At 47.9% G+C, this 20,122-nt stretch overlaps 7 protein-coding genes across 7 annotated transcripts; 4 read left to right on the forward strand and 3 right to left on the reverse strand.

Annotated features, from left to right (window-relative positions):
* Positions 1-648: 648 nt before the first annotated feature.
* On the reverse strand, positions 649-2,205 carry B0J16DRAFT_281388 (CRAL-TRIO domain-containing protein). Its single transcript, XM_046123940.1, has 2 exons — positions 1,326-2,205; positions 649-1,280 (listed from the first exon to the last, which is right to left on the reverse strand). The coding sequence occupies exons 1-2, from the start codon at positions 1,987-1,989 to the stop codon at positions 883-885; spliced, it is 1,062 nt and encodes a 353-aa protein (XP_045985828.1). The 5' UTR covers positions 1,990-2,205; the 3' UTR covers positions 649-882.
* A 544-nt stretch (positions 2,206-2,749) lies between these two features.
* On the reverse strand, positions 2,750-7,290 carry B0J16DRAFT_331959 (Endonuclease/exonuclease/phosphatase). The gene is made up of 3 exons (XM_046126660.1): positions 6,835-7,290; positions 3,301-6,788; positions 2,750-3,249 (listed from the first exon to the last, which is right to left on the reverse strand). The coding sequence occupies exons 1-3, from the start codon at positions 6,874-6,876 to the stop codon at positions 3,144-3,146; spliced, it is 3,636 nt and encodes a 1,211-aa protein (XP_045985829.1). The 5' UTR covers positions 6,877-7,290; the 3' UTR covers positions 2,750-3,143.
* A 1,002-nt stretch (positions 7,291-8,292) lies between these two features.
* B0J16DRAFT_331960 (uncharacterized protein) lies at positions 8,293-9,218 on the forward strand. The gene is made up of 4 exons (XM_046126661.1): positions 8,293-8,393; positions 8,450-8,463; positions 8,529-8,554; positions 8,606-9,218. Exons 1-4 carry the CDS (start codon positions 8,385-8,387, stop codon positions 8,890-8,892), a joined length of 336 nt encoding a protein of 111 aa, XP_045985830.1. The 5' UTR covers positions 8,293-8,384; the 3' UTR covers positions 8,893-9,218.
* A 164-nt stretch (positions 9,219-9,382) lies between these two features.
* B0J16DRAFT_331963 (uncharacterized protein) lies at positions 9,383-11,141 on the forward strand. The gene is made up of 2 exons (XM_046126662.1): positions 9,383-9,587; positions 9,667-11,141. The coding sequence occupies exons 1-2, from the start codon at positions 9,438-9,440 to the stop codon at positions 11,029-11,031; spliced, it is 1,515 nt and encodes a 504-aa protein (XP_045985831.1). The 5' UTR covers positions 9,383-9,437; the 3' UTR covers positions 11,032-11,141.
* Positions 11,142-11,707: 566 nt separating this feature from the next.
* B0J16DRAFT_51317 (phosphatase 2A regulatory B subunit-domain-containing protein) lies at positions 11,708-14,101 on the reverse strand. The gene is made up of 5 exons (XM_046133967.1): positions 13,901-14,101; positions 13,529-13,855; positions 12,524-13,480; positions 12,181-12,479; positions 11,708-12,132 (listed from the first exon to the last, which is right to left on the reverse strand). The coding sequence occupies exons 1-5, from the start codon at positions 13,922-13,924 to the stop codon at positions 11,790-11,792; spliced, it is 1,950 nt and encodes a 649-aa protein (XP_045985832.1). The 5' UTR covers positions 13,925-14,101; the 3' UTR covers positions 11,708-11,789.
* A 1,805-nt stretch (positions 14,102-15,906) lies between these two features.
* Positions 15,907-18,067, forward strand: B0J16DRAFT_331966 (RNA polymerase III transcription factor IIIC subunit-domain-containing protein). The gene is made up of 3 exons (XM_046126663.1): positions 15,907-16,221; positions 16,266-16,677; positions 16,724-18,067. The coding sequence occupies exons 1-3, from the start codon at positions 16,000-16,002 to the stop codon at positions 17,917-17,919; spliced, it is 1,830 nt and encodes a 609-aa protein (XP_045985833.1). The 5' UTR covers positions 15,907-15,999; the 3' UTR covers positions 17,920-18,067.
* Positions 18,068-18,450: 383 nt separating this feature from the next.
* Positions 18,451-19,738, forward strand: B0J16DRAFT_394059 (uncharacterized protein; the record flags this gene model as incomplete). Its single annotated transcript, XM_046132110.1, has 2 exons — positions 18,451-18,723; positions 18,779-19,738. Exons 1-2 carry the CDS (start codon positions 18,565-18,567, stop codon positions 19,736-19,738), a joined length of 1,119 nt encoding a protein of 372 aa, XP_045985834.1. The 5' UTR covers positions 18,451-18,564.
* Between the last annotated feature and the right edge of the window lie 384 nt (positions 19,739-20,122).

Raw genomic sequence — 20,122 nt, forward strand, 5'->3', positions numbered from 1 at the left:
ATTATCGCCATATGCACAGCAGGTGAGTCAACAAAGATGCAAATCATAGGCTATGATCGGAAGATGCAGTATGATGAGAGTACTAAGAGACAAAGTGTGGGGGATTGCGCGTCGGTTATTGCCTATTCTCTGATTGAGTGTGTGATGCCAAATGTTATGAGTGGTTGGATGCTGCATATAATACTGTTAATACCCAACAGGCAGCACAGCTAACCGCAGACAAATGAGGCTTACATTTCATTTCTTTCTACTCCAAAAGGGTAAACAAATCGTAAAATGCACTCGAATACGATGTTATTCAGCCTTGTTATTGCAGGTTCATCACCATCACCATCTCAGAGGGGAGGTCCATCACTAAAGAGGGGTTGGTTGAAAGAGCACATCTTTGGTCAAATGATCAAGTGCAGATTTACTATTCGTGTCTGTGTTGTACCCGACTTGGCTGCATTATCGTATGTACACCAGCACTGAATACACTTTAATACGACTCTGTTGCATTGATCAACTCGGGGATCAATAACTGAGAACATGTCTGACTCGGTCGGATAATTATCCAACAAGTGATTGGCAACGGCTATTGAGGGGTTTGTGTGAGGCTCTTACAGAATCCTACCTAGTTGCCTTGAAATGGTGATCGATCGTGTACATGACCGAAAATGGATTTATTAAGCTGACCATCAGCCTTATCAGGCGTTCTCAATCAATGTAGACACTATTTGCTTATGTGAATGGGACTTATGTCGAGTGTAAGTGACAATTCACGCCATGCAACTGACTAGACTGGGAAATATGCATGACAGGCACCGACGTTCCATCAGAATGAGGCTCAAGTAGCCTACCATTGATACTACAGTATTTCTATATTCCACCAGGCATCCAAACTTAAGCAGCAACAGGTGTCTCCTCAAGCTTAGTCTCAGCAAGCTTCTCCTCAACCTCCTTAACACCATCCTTTCCATCCTTGGCGCCCTCAAACTTAACTCCCTTGACACTAACATCTGTTCCACCAGCGAGATAATCCTCACTCTCACCAATTTCCTTTCCAGCAGCTTCCCATCGACGGAACTTGTCCTCGCGCTTTTGACGACACAGTTCATTGAGAGCAGGCCAGTATGTTTCATGGTCGTACTCAAAGTCCATGTCACCGCCCCAGTCGAGGCTCCACAGCTGCTCCGGAGGAACGTACTGCTTCATGTCCTCGTTGAACTTGAGCTTCTCGCGGGTCACGGGGTCAATGAAGGGGGTGATGATCTTGAAGAAACCCCAGACGATCCATGGTACTAAACATGTCAGTCAAAGTTCGCAGAAATGTAGGGGTCACATACCATTGATGATGAGAGCCTTGCCTAGTCGCTCAGGATAATGGTTCTGCAGAATATGCAACACCTCTCTGGCCACAGACACAGGTACGCTCGTGTTCTTGCGTTCCTTGCTAGGCTTGAAATTGATCATCAGGCTAAGCATCTCCACGCCCGGTGGCATAAGATCCGTAACTCGCTCAACCATGTAAAACAAGTGATGAAGCTGACGAGGACTCTGATCGGTGTTTTGTCGCGCAGGGTTAAGATACTGACACGGTCTGCCCTGCTTATCATAACCGACAATAATCTGCTTTCCAGTCTCTTGCTCGGGAGAAATGTACTCGGGAGTAAAGCCCTCCAGACCGTACTCACGACGCCATGCAAGTGTAGCCTTAAGTCGCTTCGCCGAGTCATCGACGGTCCACTTTGTGGCACGGAGATAACGGAGGAGACATTCTCGGGTGAGCCATGAGCGTTCGTGGTCTGTGATGGGACCTGACTTGTCCTCCTTGTCGGCTTGCTTCTCGCACTGAATCTCGGTGAAGCCCTTGACTTGCTCTAGTAGAGCCTCATACTTTGACTTTTGGTCCTCGGTCAACTCTGGTCGTGGTGTAGGTTGACTGTTTGGTCCTGGGCTGGCGATAGGTGTCTTTCTAGGACCAGCGGTGTTTTCTGCTGAGCTTGCCATTTTCACTGAAAGTGCAAGTGTTGAGTCTGAGATTGTTGAGTCTCACCGCTCGGTGTCTGAGTAATGTCAAGTATGACGATCTCCTTCAATCTCAAATCCACCAGGAAATAAAAATAAAAACAAGAACAAGACCTCTGCCAATCCCTCTTATCAAAAAGAGCAAAAAGACAAAAAGAAGGTGAGAGCAAGATCAAAGCTATTGTAATTCAGGAGAAGATAAATTGTCTTTATCCATTCAATCTAACGACTTGGCAACGGGCTTAACTACGAGGCGTACCAAATTCCAACCAATCACAGATCCCTCTCGTAAATTTAGAGCCCCGGATCGGCTTCCGACACCTGCAATTACAGGGGGAGCTTCACTGATTTTCCAGGGACCTTCGGATTCATGGGAATCTTATCTTCCATCGGAAAAGTTGGTCAAGCTGACATGCATTTGATTGCCGTGCTCGTAATCGTATTTTATCTGAGACATTGTATATTGGACATTCCGGAGTTAATTGGGTAAATCAGGGTGTTCAATTTTATTGCCGAAAATTGATGTCTCATTTCATTGTGAGCTACCCTATGCTCAACCACGTTAATACCGGGATGAACGGAACAGATATTACACTACGAAGGATTGTAGCAGAAATGAAAGAAATAAGATGCCATTTTCTGTACTAAAACCGTTATTGACCGTTTCATACATAGTGTCTGGGTTGAGTCATGGCGGTGAGTAGTTCGACAACGATGATTCTCCATTGTTGAACATGGTACTGTTAAGTTCAAAACACCAAGCCATTTCTTCATACAACGCACCGTCATGTCAAAACTCTTCACTTCACATCATCTAAGCATCAAATATCACATCTCAAATATCTTTTCATTTACCAACCCCTACAATACCCATCTGACCATCATCTATCATAAATGTCCACATCAATGTCTAAATACCTATTAAACACAAGAAAACAAATAAAAAGCAGTCTAATGGCCTGCACCTCCGTGATACTGACTATCACATTCCAAAATCGCCTCTCTTTACTCCAATAAAATCCAACTCATTCGTACGCCTCCCCTTTTGTATGACGCCTTCGGGGTATATGATATGGTAGGTCATTCAATTGTCTCTTGATAACAAGATGGTACAATTTCCATGACATGGTAGGCCACTAAGTGCGGACAGGGCTTCGATTTTCACGCCTTGCGGATCGTTCTCTAATGAGTCGCTTACTCGTCTCTTCGTCAAAGCCGCAAATGTCTCTCAGGAAGCAGAGTCTGACTTGTTAGCTGTGTTCTTCAATCAATGCTGAATCCTGGGTCACTCACTTATCCTCGGAAGTTTCCTTCTCACGCATATCTTCAAAGCTTTGTTGACTTTCCATCCAGGCTGTTGCTCTACCTCTAGGATCAACCTTCTTGACCCAAAGGTTGAAAGTTCCAGTCACGGGTCGATGATCGCTGACTCTGACCTCATGCCGTCTATAGTCAAATTGTTCAATTCGACCTCGACCTCTATATAATAGTCGATCACACCAAGCAGGGCTTCGTCTCTTTTCACTGGTGTCGTAGTTGTCGGTACCCACGTCGTATTTGTATGTTGGCGCAAATGTAATTGGCATCTCTTCAAAAGCTCGAAGTTTGAATGCAGGATTGCGACGACGTGCCACCAAAAGTTGATCTCGATCGAGAAGTTTGCCCAGGTTGTTCTGTTTGACTGCTGCGACAACAGTATCGCGAGACATGGTGTCGATTCGGTAATTCAGATCGCCGTTGAGAATGCAGAGTTCGTGATCCATGATCAGACTTCCGTCACCTCCACCAACAAAGCTGTCAATACGAGATGCTAAATCTCGCTCAGTGGTGAACAAACTAGCCTCGAGAATCGCAGCGACATCGTTGTGTCGTGCGTTTGCTTGTGACTGCCCAGCAGCTAAATGGCAATTGACAAGACAAATCGAAGTGTCATCAACTCGGAAGCGAACAGCAACACAACCCTTGTTACCATGTAAACCACCCATACCTCGCTTCACCTCTGCTCCTTGAAGTCCTCGAATTCTGTCTCGAAGATGTGCTTTGACAAATACACAAGTAAACAGTCCTACCATTGGTGCTGTGTGAAGGAGGTGGTAAAGATCGTCTGCCGGCATGTAGTCGTCGAGTGTCTTCATCAAAAAGTCACGCCAATCTCGATATTGATGGCTCATTCGTTCCTGATCAGTTCCGGCTTCTTTCTTTTTGGGCTTGAGGAATCGCTTGGCCGTCAATTTCTTGTCCTCCAAATCCACAAGTTCTTGGAAACCAAACACAAGAATATCTGGCGAGCCACTTGATTGAACAAGGTCTTGGAAAAATGTTGCATCGCCTTGAGAATGTCGCAGACTTGACGGTGTTGATGCTCCTGCGTTCCATGTAAAGAATAACGCTCGAGTTTCCTCGAAATCGCAGTACTGAGTGTCTTTTGACTTCATCGAATCTTCAAGAAAGTCGTCTTCCAACAAACCATCCCAGGCTTTGATCTTGTTATCTGCTCCCAATGAAATCACTTGCTGTCGGTCCATAAAGTATGCGCATGAAGGATCGGCTGCCATCTTCACAATCGGGTTTTCGTGTCCTTGCCACTCCTTGAGAATAACCCAAGGCGCCTCCTCCACATCGTAGACACAGATCTTGCCGGTGTTGTATGCCGCCCAGATATAATTTCCTGCACTCGTCAAAGAGTTGATCTTCCATGTGCTGATATTCAACATTGTGGTACACGAATAATCCTTGGTGTTGTAAATCGTCACCTTTCCGTCGACGTGACCAAAGAACACCTTGTCTGGGTGTGATTTGACAAGAGTACCCGAAGTAACTTCTCCAGCATTATCCGAGATAAGAGGTCGAACAAGCACCTGGAATTGAGTCCTTCCATCGACTGTTGGAGCAAAAACTCGAATTTCCTTGCCTGTAGCGTGCCAAAGTTCATCACCAATAACCATGGAATGCGTGTGGCCCTTGGGAACCTTGTAGCTTTGAGTGGGATTTCCAGAAATGTTTGCAACGGATGTTTCATCGGGTCCCCAGACAAGTAATGTTCCCGACTCATCCAAGGTCCAAACTTCGTTCCAATGTCGGTAAATTCGTGTGACTTCGTATCGGCCATGGACGTTGGGTTTACTCTGCGTGATGGCATGCGTCGCAATCTCAACTTCCATCAGATCTCCTGTGTTGGTACCAATCCACAACCGCTTTCCCTCTTCTCGTGGATCGGCAGCTGGTTTGAAGATTACTGCAGTCGCTCTAACTCCTTCGGTATGCTGAAGACTCATAATTTGTTCGCCATCTATCAAACTCCAGACTCTTGTCATATAACCACTAGCGCAAATGAATTCACCACACACGTCAAAGCTCCTGGCATCGTACTTTGTTGCGAGCTCGTAAGTTCCATGTTTGCTGAATGGTGGTCGTCGATTGGTATTTGAAGCTTCTGGATAAGTGGTGACGTGATGAATGGCCTCGGCTTTTGGTGGAAGTCTAGCGGCAACAACAGGAGTGGATTGTATTGCCTTTGGAGGCAGAGCAGCGGGAGCTGATGTTGCTGGAATAGTTGCCGGAATATTCACTGGAGCGATACGGAATTCGGCGGGTGTTCGATCGGATGCTCTATCTATTGTCATTGATCTGCCGTGTGTCCGCGTAGGAGCAGCCAGTTGCTGCGGTTTCTGATCCGGTTGTGAAACGACTCGCTTCGGTGGTGACGAGGAAGGTAAAGGTTCAACAGCTTGAATCGCGGTTGGTGCAGCTGGTCGTTGAGGGCGTGGTGGAGGTGGCATGGTATTATTGTTATTTAATGGAGGAGGTCGAGGTGGAGGCTCAAAGGTCCTCGCTGGCAACGCCGGTCTTGTGTCACCAGTCACTTGAGGAGTAATATGACCTCTAATCCCATTTGCCTCCTCACGATCCTTCCTAACTGAATGATGTACTGGTGGAGGATCAAAACCAACAATCACTGATCTCGGTCTATTGGGCTCGATTTGGGATTGTGGTCTTGGGCGAGTCGGTAATTTCGGTGGTGTCTCCTCACCTGATCCCAAGCTGCTTGGAGGACTATTGAATGGCGAATTTTCTTGTGAAATATCACCCCTCCGACCTACCGTTGGTCCAGAGATCGACCCCATCCTGGGCGCTGGGATAAGTGCCTTGTCATTTCGAGGTGCTGGCGGTGGCGGAGGCACCTTAGCTCGGCTTACTTCGCCAGACCGTCTAGGCGGAGGTGGTGATGGTGGTCGAGAGCCTCCAGGTCGAGGGGACTTAGGAGCATTGAAAGATGGCGAAGTATTTAATGATCGACTAGGAATCTTGAAGGACTGGCCTCTAGTGATTGGTGTAGCGGGTGATGCGACAGCATCTGGGTTCACAAATGAAGGCTGATCTCCAACGGCAAGAGCTGGAATTCGATTCTTTGGCGGCGACTGAGGTGGAAGTACCGTCACAGCAGGAGGTATAGGTGGTGTTGGCTGTTGAGGCTGAACTGGTTTTGCGGCTGGGACAGGTTTCGCAGTCGGCGGGGGAGGGGCATCTTGGCTGACAGACAATGCTGTAGGCTTCGGCTTTGGTCTCGCAGGGACGACTGGAGTTGAAGGGCTAACCGGCGGTGCTTCTCCAGGTTTGAAATCACGCAGTCTCGTCGGCTTCGGAGCTGGAGAGATGGGTCGTGAAGGCGGGTTGCTTGTTGAAGCGGTAGGCGGAACTGGAACTTCGGTAGGTTTGCTGACGTTAGAGTTGGGAGAGGTTCCCATATTCTCGAATCGCGCTCGCAAGGATGATACAGGCTTCTAATCATTGTCAGTGGCTTTCAATCATATGTTGGGATCTACATACAAGTGAAGAGCCATCAGGCCCTTCTCCATTTGTAGGCTCCATGATAGAGTAAATGCTTCGGTAGAGGGTGATCTACCCACTACACCCACGCCCAGCAATCACTCATGAAGGCATCAACAGGTGAAGTCGAAGTCTGCCCGGGCGTTGGAATAAAGTATCGTAGGAAGGCTGCAGTTGGTCGGTGTAAATTAATTCGAGATGCTAAGTTTAAGCTCCCAAAAGTCGGCGCTGGGCAGTGACAAGGAATGGTTGGGAGTCGATGAAAGAGCGGGTGGATGATGTTAATGACAGGGGCCGTTGAAACCAACAGTTGTCGTCTGGAGAATATCGTGGTCGAAATCAATGCAACAAAACGAGGGATGTTTTTGAAAAGTGTCTTGTTTTTTGCGCAGACACAAATACAAGTACAGGTCCCCTATTCTCCTCGTGGCTTCAGTGTCAATGTCGATCTTGCAGCGAGTTGTCTTGCGTGGTCTCTCACAATTTCAAGCTGGCTGAGCCACCCTTATGTCATAATTGGGTGCATCTAATGGGTCTCTTGGCACTGTAGAGCTATGCGTTTTGGGTGTAGCTGTCACTGTGCATTTATTCTCGTGTCCATGGTGATGCACGGTGAAGCTACCAGGGTTGATGATTTCCACTAAGGCTTCAGGGGTGTGACGGCGGGGAAAGCATTGAAGTTGAAGATTGACCGCGTGGTCTTCTCGCGTGGTCAAGTAGAAATGAAACAAACAAAGGGTGATCGGATTAAATTAAGCTTTATTGCTGGATGTCACTAGCAAAGTGCTATCGGCACAGTATTTATGTTCAGTTCTATCATTGCAGCTCTCTGAACGTGTCGTTGGTACCTGAAGATCAACGCATGAAACAGCTACTCGAGTTTCATTAATACAGCCACCATATTTACCAATGAGTTTGATATAGAAAACTCTAGACTAGGCCCATCAAACTAACTTCTAGGGGTCTTACATGTATTCTTCGGCGTCATGGAGCGACTTAACTGCATGTGATGTAGAAACGGAGAATTTGAGAATATTTGCAAACCCCTGTAAAGACACACTTATGATTTTCAGTCTAAAACGTAGCTGATGGTTGCCGCAGGCCTAGAGACTCAGGTGAAACCCGTTCTAGCGGCGGCAGATCGAACGTTTAGGTTGGGATGGCCATACAATTGTTAGACACGCGACAGTCGGGGTAATTGTACACTTCGCCGTCACAGGATATTCTCTACGTCATAGAAGAGCCTGTAATCGTTATAGAAAGTCTTCATTAGTTTGACGACATCGAATAACCTTATTCCCATCACCACTTAAACTCCGAGACACATCAAGAGAAGCTGCGATTGGTACGTACCTGCCTCCCGCATCGTTAAAGAGCTAAGGCAAGGTGGATGCCAAGCGACAAGGCCGAGACCTTAAAGGAACCGACGTATATATCATGTCAGGCCATTCCACTTACACCTTTACCAAACCCTGCCACTTTCAATCTTGCACCCCGATTTTCGCTTTCAAAAATTCTCACGACTCTCTGAACTGTCGACTATCGTCAAAATGAACACTGTAAGTTCTCTACGAGACAATTCCCACGAATGCGCGGCTTATGCTAACTTCTGCAGGTCAAATCCTTCTGGTTCGTACTTGCATTCGATCTCCGGTAACCCGATTAGCAGCTCGAAACTGACCACTTTACCACAGGTTGGGTTGGGGCTCTCTTTGCGTCGGTATGGACTATCGTCTACTTCATGTCTAGATCTCGAACTGACTTCTTCTAGCCGGCGGCGGTGCCTACTACTTCGCTAAGCAACAAATCAATGCCGACCGTCAAGCCAAGATGGACGCCCATCGCAAGAAGAGACAGATGATTCACAACCTCGAGGTTGAACAAGACGGTGGTGCTCCTCCTCGCGATGACCATGCTTTTTCCCCAAGCACAGAGATCGCCCAAGATCCTGCTCCCACGAGACATGCGCCAGCGACCGAGGATCAACGAATCAACGAGAAGAGCAAGTACGAGAGCAGTTCGGTATACAGGAGTCCCAAAGGCGATAGGTTCTCCTAGATGACGAAAGTCACATGGATGGAAAGAGCTCTCGGAGAGCTGTGTACAACAACTGCCTTACGAAATGTCTTATCATGAATTACCTGGGGAGTGCAAAAGGAGGGGCCAATGGCCTGTTGACTGCAACACAAATGTGCTCAGTATTTGGCTTATTCTGCTCATGAGTTGGATGCAACATGTACGGACAAGACCGGCAAGAGTGGACCCTTGAACCTGGTGTCGACCTCGCTTGCGGATTTTACGGAAAGAATCGCTTGTTGGGCCACTTCGGTCTTTGTTTGCATTTATGCGCATATCATAGTTAGGAAATTGACTGTATTCACCCAATACATCAGTACCAGTGACGTTATCCCCATGATGAAACTAATTGTAATTGTCGAATAGCTGTAGTTGAGGCTTAACTGCACAGCCACATGTTTCCGGTAATTAGCCGCTTGCACTTAGAGAACGGCTCCACCATAGCTTCAATAATACAACCAACTTTGTCCTTCAACATTTTGTACATACACCTTCGAACACTCGAGATCCTCTCATAAATCGCCAACATGGCCACACCAGAGTTAGCCATCGCAAAGGCTACACTGTCCGCCACACTATTCCGCGCCGATCCAACATCCCTAAGCCGTCCCGTAGTCGAAGGATTCTTCTCGCTCCTAACAGACGCCCTCGCCCAGTGCTCGCGCCCCAACGTCCAGGTCTGCTCCATCGCTTGAAAAGCTGTTCCTCTACCCAGGCAGAAGTCACTAAATTTTGCGTGCTTTTTTTGGTATACAGAAATGCAAGGTTTGGATCGTCGAAAATGTTGCGCCGTCTACCGCGCGCACCACTGCGCTTGCCAAGTACCTAGGTGCTTTATCAAAGAGTCTACAAGATGACGGTTCGCGGCCGAGTCTCAAACGACGCAGACTTCATCTGTTGTACGTTCTGAACGATGTGTTTCATCATGTCGTTGCGAGAAAGGGCGATGTTGAGTTTGCGACACTCTGGGAAAACGTATTGCCTAGCTTGATCGCAAGCGCTGCCGCCTTCAACAATTGCCCGAAACACAAGAAGAAACTTGCGGATTTGATTCAGATATGGTTGGAGAAGCAGTATCTCAGACCGAATGTTATCACCAAACTCCAAGACGCTCTCGCTAGCGGTGTTGCGCCACAAGCCGAAGAACCGCAAGTCTCGAACGCTTCTCTGAAGCTTGCCAAAAACGCGCCCTTTACTCTCCCTTCTTTCCACGGCGATCACTCTGTACCGTGGTACGATTTACCCGCAACGACATGGCTACCACACTTGACGCCGAATTCGACCAAAGCGATGTACCCCGATCAGATTCGACCCATTCAACTCGCTTCCGGACCGGCAGATAAAGTCCTCGTTACCGCCGTGCAGGATCTCCTAGGTGAGGTAGAGCGCATGTTTTCCAAAGAGCAGAAATGGGATGACGACCCTACAACCGATCTCAACGAGCTTGGAGAACGAATTGTTCTTGACGAGATTACGGGTGATATTATTGGAGGTGAGACGTACTACGGCTGGTCTCGTCGATTTTGCGAAAAGATGAAGGAGCGGAAGAAGAAGGGTACCAAGGGTGATCGAGGCCGTTCACGTTCCAGGTCACGTAGCTACTCACGAGGTCGATCACGGAGCTCTTCACGACCTGCGCATAAACGTCCGAGAGTCGGAGACTCCAGAAGTCGAAGTCCCTCCCGTAGCAGGAGTCGATCGTACAGCCGCAGTCGACGTCGTACCTCGAGCTACAGCCGAAGTCGCAGTCGAAGCCGTGGAAACAAACGGCGATCATACAGCAGATCACCAACCCGCTCACCTTCACGATCCCAAGATCGACCACATCGTCCACCACCAATTCCTCAACAGCCGCCACAAGGTCATTTTCCTCCGGTTCCACCACCAGGTGATTTCCCACTACCACCTCCGCCTCCAGTAGGTTATCAAGGACCTTGGCCACCACCACCTCCTCCACACATGGCGCAGGGTTGGTTCCCTCCTAATCCTGCCATGATGGGCCAGATGATGGGATGGAACGTTCCTCCTCCTCCGCCGCAGAATGGATATCAAGGAAGGGGAAGAGGTGGTGGATTCCGTGGGAGAGGAAGAGGTGGTTACGATCGAGGAAGAGGGTGGTAATTCCTAGCAGGATGGTAGAGTCTAGCTAGATAGACGGAGTTAATGGTCCTTTATAGACACAAGCATTGATATTCACGCCAGTTGAACAACATTATAAATTGACAATAATGACTTTTATTTTAGTCTTGCTCATTCATCGTCTACATAAAACCAAGCAGACCTAACCCTTCTCTCTTCACACAGCAAAACACACAAGAACACAACATAAACCAGGACCAGTGAAGAACCCATAGCTTCTCCCATACGTCCAGTCCAGTTCGTTGTCGCAGACCAGAAGAAAAAGTAAAAAGTAAGAAAACAAAGTAAGAATTCGCCCAAAGAGTTACACAAAGCGTAGACGTCCATGCTTTTGTTATGCCCGTTTCCACGACACAGATATAATATAAGCATTCGAGGTTCGCTTTCAATATTCAGTGCGAGACGAGAGAAGAACAAGTGTAGCATTGTAAATGTCATCTGCTCGTATTTTCCCAGCTGCCCCGAATGTGCTCTAGCTGAGGCGAACCAAGAAAGAAGGTTGAAGGCGTTGTAGAGCGATGGTGTCCTCCAACCAGCAAGTGACTGTATGTCGAGTACGCATGTTCTTAAGTCCATTATTGAACCGCGAAAAACCAACCCCTCCTCATAATCATAATACCACCAACACGACTATGCAGCAATGATCGTTATCCGAATCCACCATGTCCCATGCGATTCGGAAAGGAATCTGCTCTTCTATCCAAGCTCAATACCGAGAATGTGAATAGAGCTGTCGCGGATTACCGGCTAGATCCTACAGAGTTGTCTCGCTCGTGAAGACTGGGTCGGCCGTCTTGCAACTTAAGCGAATCGAGGCGCTTGGAATTGTCTTCAGTGGCGGCGTCATTTTCGTCCACACTGGGCATAGGGGTGATCTGAGTAGCACCAGAGATTCCATTACTGTTGCTTTGTCTCTGCTGGTTGGCCTTTTCGCTCAAGGCAGCCCATTTACGCTCACGAAGAGCTTCGCGTGCGGCAGCGCTGTTTTGCTGTTCCGTGTACTCGTGGGAGCAATCGTCAAACAATTGAGGGTTAATCTCCATAAAGAGCTTCATGGCGTTATACACCATGCCGTGAATTGTTCTACCAGTCAAGTTAGAGGCATCCTTTCAAGAGCAAATGCTGACATACCTGTTCCAGTGACCCTTGGAGTTCTCATAAAGGGGAGCAAACATGATGGGAAGGATAATCTCCACGTTATCGCTGACAAGATTACAGAAATACTCGTTGTTCCAGAAGTAAAGAGCACGTTCAGCGACTTGGAAGTGAGGGCTGGCAACAGACTTGGCCAACTGGTGGAATAGAGGTTCTTGAACCTTGGCAAACTCTGCGGGATCCATAACCTCAAAAATATCTTCGACTTCGTTGAGGAACATGACCTCCTTTGTGCTGTTGACCTTGGGCCAGTAACGAAGAAGTCCAAGTACAACCTATAAAATTAGCTTCTATTGTCAATAGGCGTCAGTTTACTTACATCCTCGGTAAGAGATGCATCCTTTTCGAGGAATTGCACAATACAGTAGGCAAGCTGAGGGTGGTACATGCTCAGACTCTTGGGCTTATGCAGAGGCAATAACACTCGAGTAAGGAAAATCTTGTGCTCCTCCTTGAGAGGAAGAGCAAAACCGTTGATAATTGAACCAAGAATCTCGAGCAACTCGGCAATACCGTTGAAACGCTCTGTTTCATAGGTGAACTGGAAAAAGACATTGTTGATAGATCTTCTAATAAAAGATCGTAGGTTAAGGAATTTTCCGTAGATGCGGTGGAGGGTTGTCTTTAAAAAGTCTCTCTCGCGGGGATCCTCGGAATCGAAAAGCTCAAGAAGCTGGAGAACAAAGCTGTGGTCGATGTATGCCTTGGCAATGTTGGTGTTGAAATCCTGACTCTCGATGAAGCGCAGGAAGAACTCATAGACGACCTGGATATGGGGCCAAGCAACCTCGAGAACAGGCTCATCCTCTTCAGGGTCAAAAGCCTCGCCTTGAGGGTTCATCGGGGGTGGGATCGGACGGAAAAGGTTCTTGGCAAACATATCGACAACCTTGGGGTACATAGGTTCGGTGATGACCTGTCGGTTGTTGGCGACATAATCCAGCAGCTCGTGCAGAGCGAGTCTCTTGATTTCCTTTGACTTCATGTCGCCGCTCGCATCGTTAAAGTCGAAGATGACGTTACATTGGTCAATCTTTTGCATAAAGAGTTCTTGTCGTCGGTTGGGAGGAACCTCGTGGAAACCGGGCAGCTTCTCAAGCTCACGGTGAGCTGAGATGTCGAATCGCGAGGAATGCTGCCTCTTTGGGGTTCGAAGTCCCTCTGGAATCGCATCGCGGTTATCTATTCCTCGATGGATCAAGAGCGACTTTTGGCCTGCTTTAGGAGGAGCCAAGTCGTGTGGCATCGTCTCGGCGGCTCCCGGGGGAGGGACATGCTAGAAATGAGGTTAGCGATGTTCAGAAACACAAGCACGGAAACGTACGCCAGGTGTAGGACTAATTACAACGGTTGGAGGCAGTCGGGAGTTTGAGCTACCGTTAGGACTCGAGGCGCCTCCGGAAGCATAACGATCAGGGGCGTTACCGGCCTGAGTGACATTGGACAGGTTGGAGGGCTGCGAGGCGCTGCCGTGTTCGCCGGAACTGTTTTGCGGCAGCGGCTTGTTTCGAGGATCGTTCAAAGTCGACGTGGAAGATGAGGGCGTGAGCACAGGTGACTGATTGTTATCCCGTGATGAGGGAGACGCGGTACCATCCTTATTATCCTTGTTCTTCTTAGAAGACTTGTTTGGGTCTTTGCCACGCGAAAGCTGACCATGTTAGCAGAGACAAATACAATGATGAGAAAAACATACAACTCTCTGACTGAAGCGCTTCATCTTGTCGGACAACAGCGTGTCTTGTGGAGGGGCGGTTTAAGACGCCCGCTGCTCAACTGTATGAAGCAGTGGGGCACCGGGGCAACGACGTCAGGGGGAGGGAACGTCGAAAGGTGACAGTAGCTGCGCAAGCGGCTGATTCAATGGACCGAGGGTGTTGTAGATGAATGATGTTGATAGTCGTTATTAGCAGACGATTTCAAGGTAAGATAAGAGGGGCCGGCGAAGCGAAAGCGTTGTAATGCTGTCGGGAGCCGGACGAAGAACCGCGAGTGCGAGAGCTGGAGGAGTCGAGGCGGCTCGAGATTGGATGAACCAAGCTGAGGAGGCTGAAACAGGACCTGGTGAAGAAAGACTACTCGAGGGAGCGGAATGCGACGATTGATCCCATGCAGGAAGTGGACAATAAAGCACTGAACCAGCCAGGGCTGAGAATGATGGTATTGGGCGACGGTGGGTTATCGTGCGGTGCAATTGATTGCAGTGCGGTGCAGCGCTGGTGCAGGTGCTGGTACTTGCGCAGGAGTGCTGCTGAACTGGGGGCCCTTCTCTGCTGATGTTTTGGGTCTTGTTTTTGTCTTAGGGGAAGAATCAAAGGGTCGGAGTAAGAAGGAAAAGAATCACAAAGACGCGGCGTGGTTGAGATGCTCACGGCGGCTGCTGAGTCGAGCCTCGTTGTCGTCGTTGAGGAATCGGAAACTTGTCGTAGGTAGTAGGTAATAGGTAATAGGTAGTGATCGTTGGGCGCCGGCGAGAAGAGGTTCCTTGCGGGGGGAAGCTCAGGTCCAGTTGAAGGGAACGCGCTTGGATTATTGGGGTTGGTCAGTGTTAGTGATGGGGTGCATTCTGCCACATAATCACTAACAAATCCCCTAGACGTGCCTGATTATGAGAATGCTAACTGGCCGAGCTATGTTGGTTTGACCCTGGCTGGGATGGTGCTGGGAACGGGCGGTGAAACCAACTAAAAGGCGCTACAGAGGCGCATTAGGGGATGATGCCCCTCCTAGATGGACCCCGACGCCTAAAAGAGTTGGTACTGATGCAATTTGGGATCAATGCAGAACATAATTCGGATGATATTGGATATCATGCGACGGTGATTAACCATTATATCCTTACTTATAGATCTTTTGCAATATCCTCTATCTTGATTAGATCTCGACAATCTTCAATTCAGGACCTGCCAAGATGTGGGCGTCAAGGGATAGTTGGAGTGCCACTAGGTGAGAGTTGAACCAGTCACGCGGTCGAAATTATACTGGGCTGTGCAAGACGACACTTTGACGCATTGCATCTCTTCACTTCAACAACGGTTTTTGAGTTTGTTCTAGAATAATGAGGGATTGATAGGCCTGGTTCTATTTGAATCGAACAAGACAGCAGTTATGTACCAGTTTGATGATGCACTGGTGCAAATAAGCTGATTACAGGTGGTAGATCAGCATTAAGATAGCACTGACCACACAGTGGGTGAGATTAGAGGCTTATGAGTATCAGGCCTCATTGAGGTAGAGATGTCCTATACCACATCATGTGTTAAAATGTGCAACTTGACATTGAATCTTCGTTGAAAGTTGCAAAATGATACCCAAGATGTCAAGTTAAGCACAGGCCACCCGGAGCTTTTCAGCCACAGGAACAGCTCCTTCCATGTCTCCATCTGCACTGTCCAAATGCGGAAAAGCGAGTATATTTTTACAGTGTGATTTATGAATTCACTGTCAACTCCAAAGCCACATCGTCAAGGTACGAATAACGTCAAATCATCATCATCGTGGATCAAATACGGCAGCAAACGGTGACATTCATTCAGCCCCTTCTTCAACGTTCCGAAAAGTCAGCAGAAATCCTACAAAGTCAAAAACTTTGCCGTCATTGGTCACTATTCTGGGGGTTGGAGATCATCTTACTTCCCTACAAGGCTAGTCCCGGTGTTCAATTGGACCCTGGTTTGTTTTTTTCCATCAAACTCTCATACACCACAACTTACACCTGCAGGTCGATATCAAGACTCACATTATCATCGTTTCTATACGGAACCTCAAACGAATGATCCAGCAATAATATCCAAAATGGAGGTGGATTTGGTATCTGACGAAAATGACTACGATAGCTATGATGACACTCAGTTTGACGATGACAACGGTGAAAGAGCTTCTGAATCTGTTCATCCCGATTCAGCTCCTCGATATACGATCCCTGGGCGTGTCATAGGGGCTGTTGAGATTCCTGCTATAGTGGAAAACCCCGATCGAGCAGTCAAGACATTTGGTCGACATCCACATTTGCAACATGTAAGAATTCACCCCATTCAGTCTTACCCTACTAATCATTACAGCTTCTGGATACTGGAAGGAATTCGGTCCCATTCTATATAACACCTGAGGATCCATTCTGCAAGCCTATCATGTCTCACAATGCTCGCAGTCATGATGTGGTTCTCAAAATCACAGTCCCAAAAAGAACAGGACGAAAAAGAAAGAGAGGAACAGATGGACCTTGGGAGGGAGATATTGAAGTCACCGATGAAGGTCAACCACGCACAGACGATGGAGTTTCTTGCTACGCTCGACTGGATGATCCCAAGATTGTACGTCGAAAAATGGTAGACAACATCGGCAACTACCATGTTGAAGCCGTGGGGGTGATTCGAAGTACCCATCGCTTCCGCGGACTTCACGACTTTTACTGGGATATGTCCAAGTCCAACTTTGCACAGCGATATGTGAACCAAGTGCTCCCTGGAGATGGTACGTGCTATGCCTCAAATTTTATCAAGATACTAACAGTATGTAGTCGACAAGATGAAGGAGTTCAAGTTTCACCCTGGCGTTGATGAAGGTCCTAATGTCGACATCATCCCACCACCCATGTTTACGCACATGAGTCTCCCTTTCAACTACCAATACTCACAAAACCCGTACGTACGTGCGACCGAAGACGGAGGCACAATAAACACCACTGCTGTCAAGCAGGTTGGCTACTTTATCGGTGCAGAAGACCCTTCACCCACTGAGCCTCAACTCCCACCCGACATGACTGACCCACGAATGGTGGAAATTATGGCCGAGCTTGAAGATGCTTTTGAGGAGCGACCGATCTGGACACGGCGATCCCTTCTCAATCACCTTGGGGGCAAGCTTAAGAACTGGAATGAACTCAAGAAATATCTCAACTACGCAGCCTATCAGTTCAAGGGAGGACCATGGAGAGACGGAGTGGTTCAATATGGTATTGATCCACGAACAGACTCAAAATATCGAATCTATCAAACACTCATGTTCAAGCTTCCTAAGCAGAAGCGCGCCCAACGTGGCCAAACCTGGAAATCATTACGCAAGGTCCAAATGGGACCGCTGAAGGAGTTTCTGGAGGAACTTTCGGAGAGCCACGTCTTCGATGGTGAAACCTTCCACACCGACGGAAAGGTATGGCAGGTCTGCGATATCACCGACCCCTTACTGAAGGAGCTATTCGAGAACGCTGCTATACGCCCTGAATGGGATCCTAGCAGTGGATGGTACCATGGTGGTCTCTGGGCTAAAGTCAAAGCGATCATGAAGACAAAACTCGTGGCCATCCAATTCGACCGACACCTCACAAGAGAAGACTTTGCGATGACACTAGAAACTGGTGATAAAACACCAGTTCGATCGAACCAAGCAACATTTCACCTTCCACTACCGAATCTGCGACTCACGGATGAAGAGCTCACACAACTGCGAGGACGACAGCCAACTAAAAAGAATAAACACAAGGGGTATAGCGTGCGAGTTCGAGATCCCAATGCTGGACCTAAGAAGGCGGCAGCTGGAGAATCATCGACGGTGGCTGCTTCAGATTTACAAGAGGAAGAAACTCGGTTGATAGAGGAGATGGGATCTGGGAATGAGGATTCTGATGAAGGTGATGAAGATGAGTCTGGTGATGACGATGATGACGATGGGGATATGATACGGGATGAGGATATAGATCCACAGATGTTTGCGTGAGCAGTGAGATCCCTGCTGTAACTGATGAGAGAATTTGTCTGAGCTAGGTATCATTTGTCTGCATGGTCTGTGTTGACAACCCGCAAGTCTCGTTTGTCATTACAGGTCTCAACAAGAGGCATCGTCAATAATAAACATGATATCAAACACACTTGCATGCAGGCGTTGATTGTCCTAATTTCACCATACATACATTCACCAAACCGCGCCCCTTTGCTTCATAGTAGGCCTGTACGGGTCTTCTTTACAGATATATTATCGCAAACCGGGATAGCTCCATGCCAGTTTACTTTTGTCAAGCCCTTTTCTCCTTAATGTAGCTATCATCTATCCAGGTTCTATGATAATAGATCAAAGACGTGCAACTCTCCTCAATAGCCTGCTCATCTTGCCTGTTTGTTAGGTATTTAGTAGTCATTCACTATTGCTTGCTATTGTTCCCCTCTTTCGTTTACTGCCTATTCATTCACCTAACTTCTAATTTCTTCTACTTTCTGCCACGGCCCGTCGCATTCACTCATTGCACTAATTCTTCCGCCTGTTTGCTCCTGATTTCTCATCTGCATCTTCCCGTTTGTCCCTTCTCTCACACTTCATCACATCTTGTACCACAAACGCCCCTTCCAACTACCTACCTACTTAAAGATGTCTACCTGCATCCCTTGCGGCAAAGTCTTCAAAGACTTCAAAGCTCTCCTCACGCACAAGAGAATCATGAGGGATAGCGGTAGCGAACACGTCCACTGCGCCTTCTGCGGTGCGGACTTTAAGTCCAAGGAAGCTGAAGCGATTCACATTCAGCAGGTCTGTTGTCATTCTTGTCACCTCTCTCCTAAACACTTCACTAAACCTCGTCTAGTATCATCCCAAGGAACAGAACCTTTTTTGCTCCGGATGTGGAAAGGGACCTTTTGCTCGTGTTGGTGGCCTTGTGGCACACATTCAGAAGGAGTGCCCTCGTATCGACAATGAAACCATCGAGAGCCTACGCGAGAAGAAGATGGAATTTTCCAACGCTCTTGTTGCTGCTACCAAGGAGCCTCTCAAGTCCAACTATGGAGGCTATATGCCTAGTGCCTCTGACGCTGCCTCCAGCACTTGGGGCTTTCAGGAATCTCAACCCTTTGTCAACGACAAGGATGCATTTCCAACTCTCGGCGCTGGCATTGGTTCTCAGATGCGCAACCAGGCCACTTCCAACAAGGAGAACGTCAAGGAGAATATCAACTCTGGCTCTGGTCCTCAGATGAGCAACAAGGACCGCCCCAAGGAAAACGACTGGAACAAGGGAGTTAAGCTTTTCCCAAATGCCCCTGCTGCTCAGAAACCAACCCAGCAGCAACTCGACCAGGTTACTGCCCCCAACGTCCGAGATGCCTATGATCTTATGAGCATTCACAATCCCAGTCATCCCAACTTCAACGTTGGCCGCTACGCCTGTCAGTTTACTGGAAAGTATAATTGCCCTGTGACATCCTGCACAAAGACCTTCAAGTCAGGCCCGGCACTTCTCGGTCATCTCAAATCCGAGGCTCACTCTGAGACCAAGTATCGATGCCCCTACTGTCTCAACACTTTCAACTCTTTGATCGCCATCGTTCAGCATGCTGAGTCAAACGGAGTCAAGTGCAAGATTCGTGAGATGGACAACTTCCGTCCCTATATGGACCAGTTGCTTGCTGGCTTGGTTGACATCAAGACGAAGAAGAACGATGATGGTACTCTTCAGTATGTGGTCGCCAAGGATTTCACTCGCCCTGGTCAGCAGAGTGCTCCCGCTCCCAAGCGCGAGTACAAGCATGAGGATATCAAGTGGTAGATTATGGTATTGGTGTGGTTGAGCATGATCTGCTTAAGCGGCATGCACGAGATTCGCAGAGTAGAGCAACAAGCTCTAGATGGTAAACTTTGGTATCTGACTATGATATCTGAGGATAGAATTTACATGATCTGCTTTAAAGCGGCATGAATGAGAAGCACAAAGAGCAGAGTAACAGGCTCTCGATAGGTCTAAATACCTAACTAAATGATTGATGCCACGATTAGATATCCTCATTCGTTGAGACCGCCACAAATGAGTAAATATCGGTGAAGTTTATGCAAGCTTGATGTGATGCCAGATATCCTCTTTGATGTAGTTATCAGGGGTCTTCTTTAATGTATTTACCAGGGATATTCTTAAGAGCCAGGGGTACAGAACTCA

This window comes from Fusarium flagelliforme, assembly GCF_020744385.1.
Source record: "Fusarium flagelliforme strain FIESC 12 MPI-CAGE-AA-0113 chromosome Unknown B0J16scaffold_2, whole genome shotgun sequence".
Lineage (NCBI taxonomy): Eukaryota > Fungi > Ascomycota > Sordariomycetes > Hypocreales > Nectriaceae > Fusarium > Fusarium flagelliforme.

Bases quoted from the DNA above. Each gene is read 5' to 3' on its own strand.
- B0J16DRAFT_281388 (XM_046123940.1), bottom strand. From the start codon at position 1,989: ATGGCAAGCTCAGCAGAAAACACCGCTGGTCCTAGAAAGACACCTATC. The intron at 1,281-1,325 runs GTATGTGACCCC...TGACATGTTTAG, and splicing joins CAAGGCTCTCATCATCAATG to TACCATGGATCGTCTGGGGT.
- B0J16DRAFT_331959 (XM_046126660.1), bottom strand. From the start codon at position 6,876: ATGGAGCCTACAAATGGAGAAGGGCCTGATGGCTCTTCACTT. The intron at 6,789-6,834 runs GTATGTAGATCC...GACAATGATTAG, and splicing joins GGCCTGATGGCTCTTCACTT to AAGCCTGTATCATCCTTGCG. The intron at 3,250-3,300 runs GTGAGTGACCCA...CTAACAAGTCAG, and splicing joins AAGGAAACTTCCGAGGATAA to ACTCTGCTTCCTGAGAGACA.
- B0J16DRAFT_331960 (XM_046126661.1), top strand. The intron at 8,555-8,605 runs GTATGGACTATC...GACTTCTTCTAG, and splicing joins TTGGGGCTCTCTTTGCGTCG to CCGGCGGCGGTGCCTACTAC.
- B0J16DRAFT_331963 (XM_046126662.1), top strand. From the start codon at position 9,438: ATGGCCACACCAGAGTTAGCCATCGCAAAGGCTACACTGTCCGCCACA. The intron at 9,588-9,666 runs GTCTGCTCCATC...TTTGGTATACAG, and splicing joins GCTCGCGCCCCAACGTCCAG to AAATGCAAGGTTTGGATCGT.
- B0J16DRAFT_51317 (XM_046133967.1), bottom strand. From the start codon at position 13,924: ATGAAGCGCTTCAGTCAGAGAGTT. The intron at 13,856-13,900 runs GTATGTTTTTCT...TAACATGGTCAG, and splicing joins AGCGCTTCAGTCAGAGAGTT to CTTTCGCGTGGCAAAGACCC. The intron at 13,481-13,528 runs GTACGTTTCCGT...CCTCATTTCTAG, and splicing joins TAATTAGTCCTACACCTGGC to CATGTCCCTCCCCCGGGAGC.
- B0J16DRAFT_331966 (XM_046126663.1), top strand. From the start codon at position 16,000: ATGGAGGTGGATTTGGTATCTGACGAAAATGACTACGATAGCTATGAT. The intron at 16,222-16,265 runs GTAAGAATTCAC...TAATCATTACAG, and splicing joins GACATCCACATTTGCAACAT to CTTCTGGATACTGGAAGGAA. The intron at 16,678-16,723 runs GTACGTGCTATG...AACAGTATGTAG, and splicing joins CCAAGTGCTCCCTGGAGATG to TCGACAAGATGAAGGAGTTC.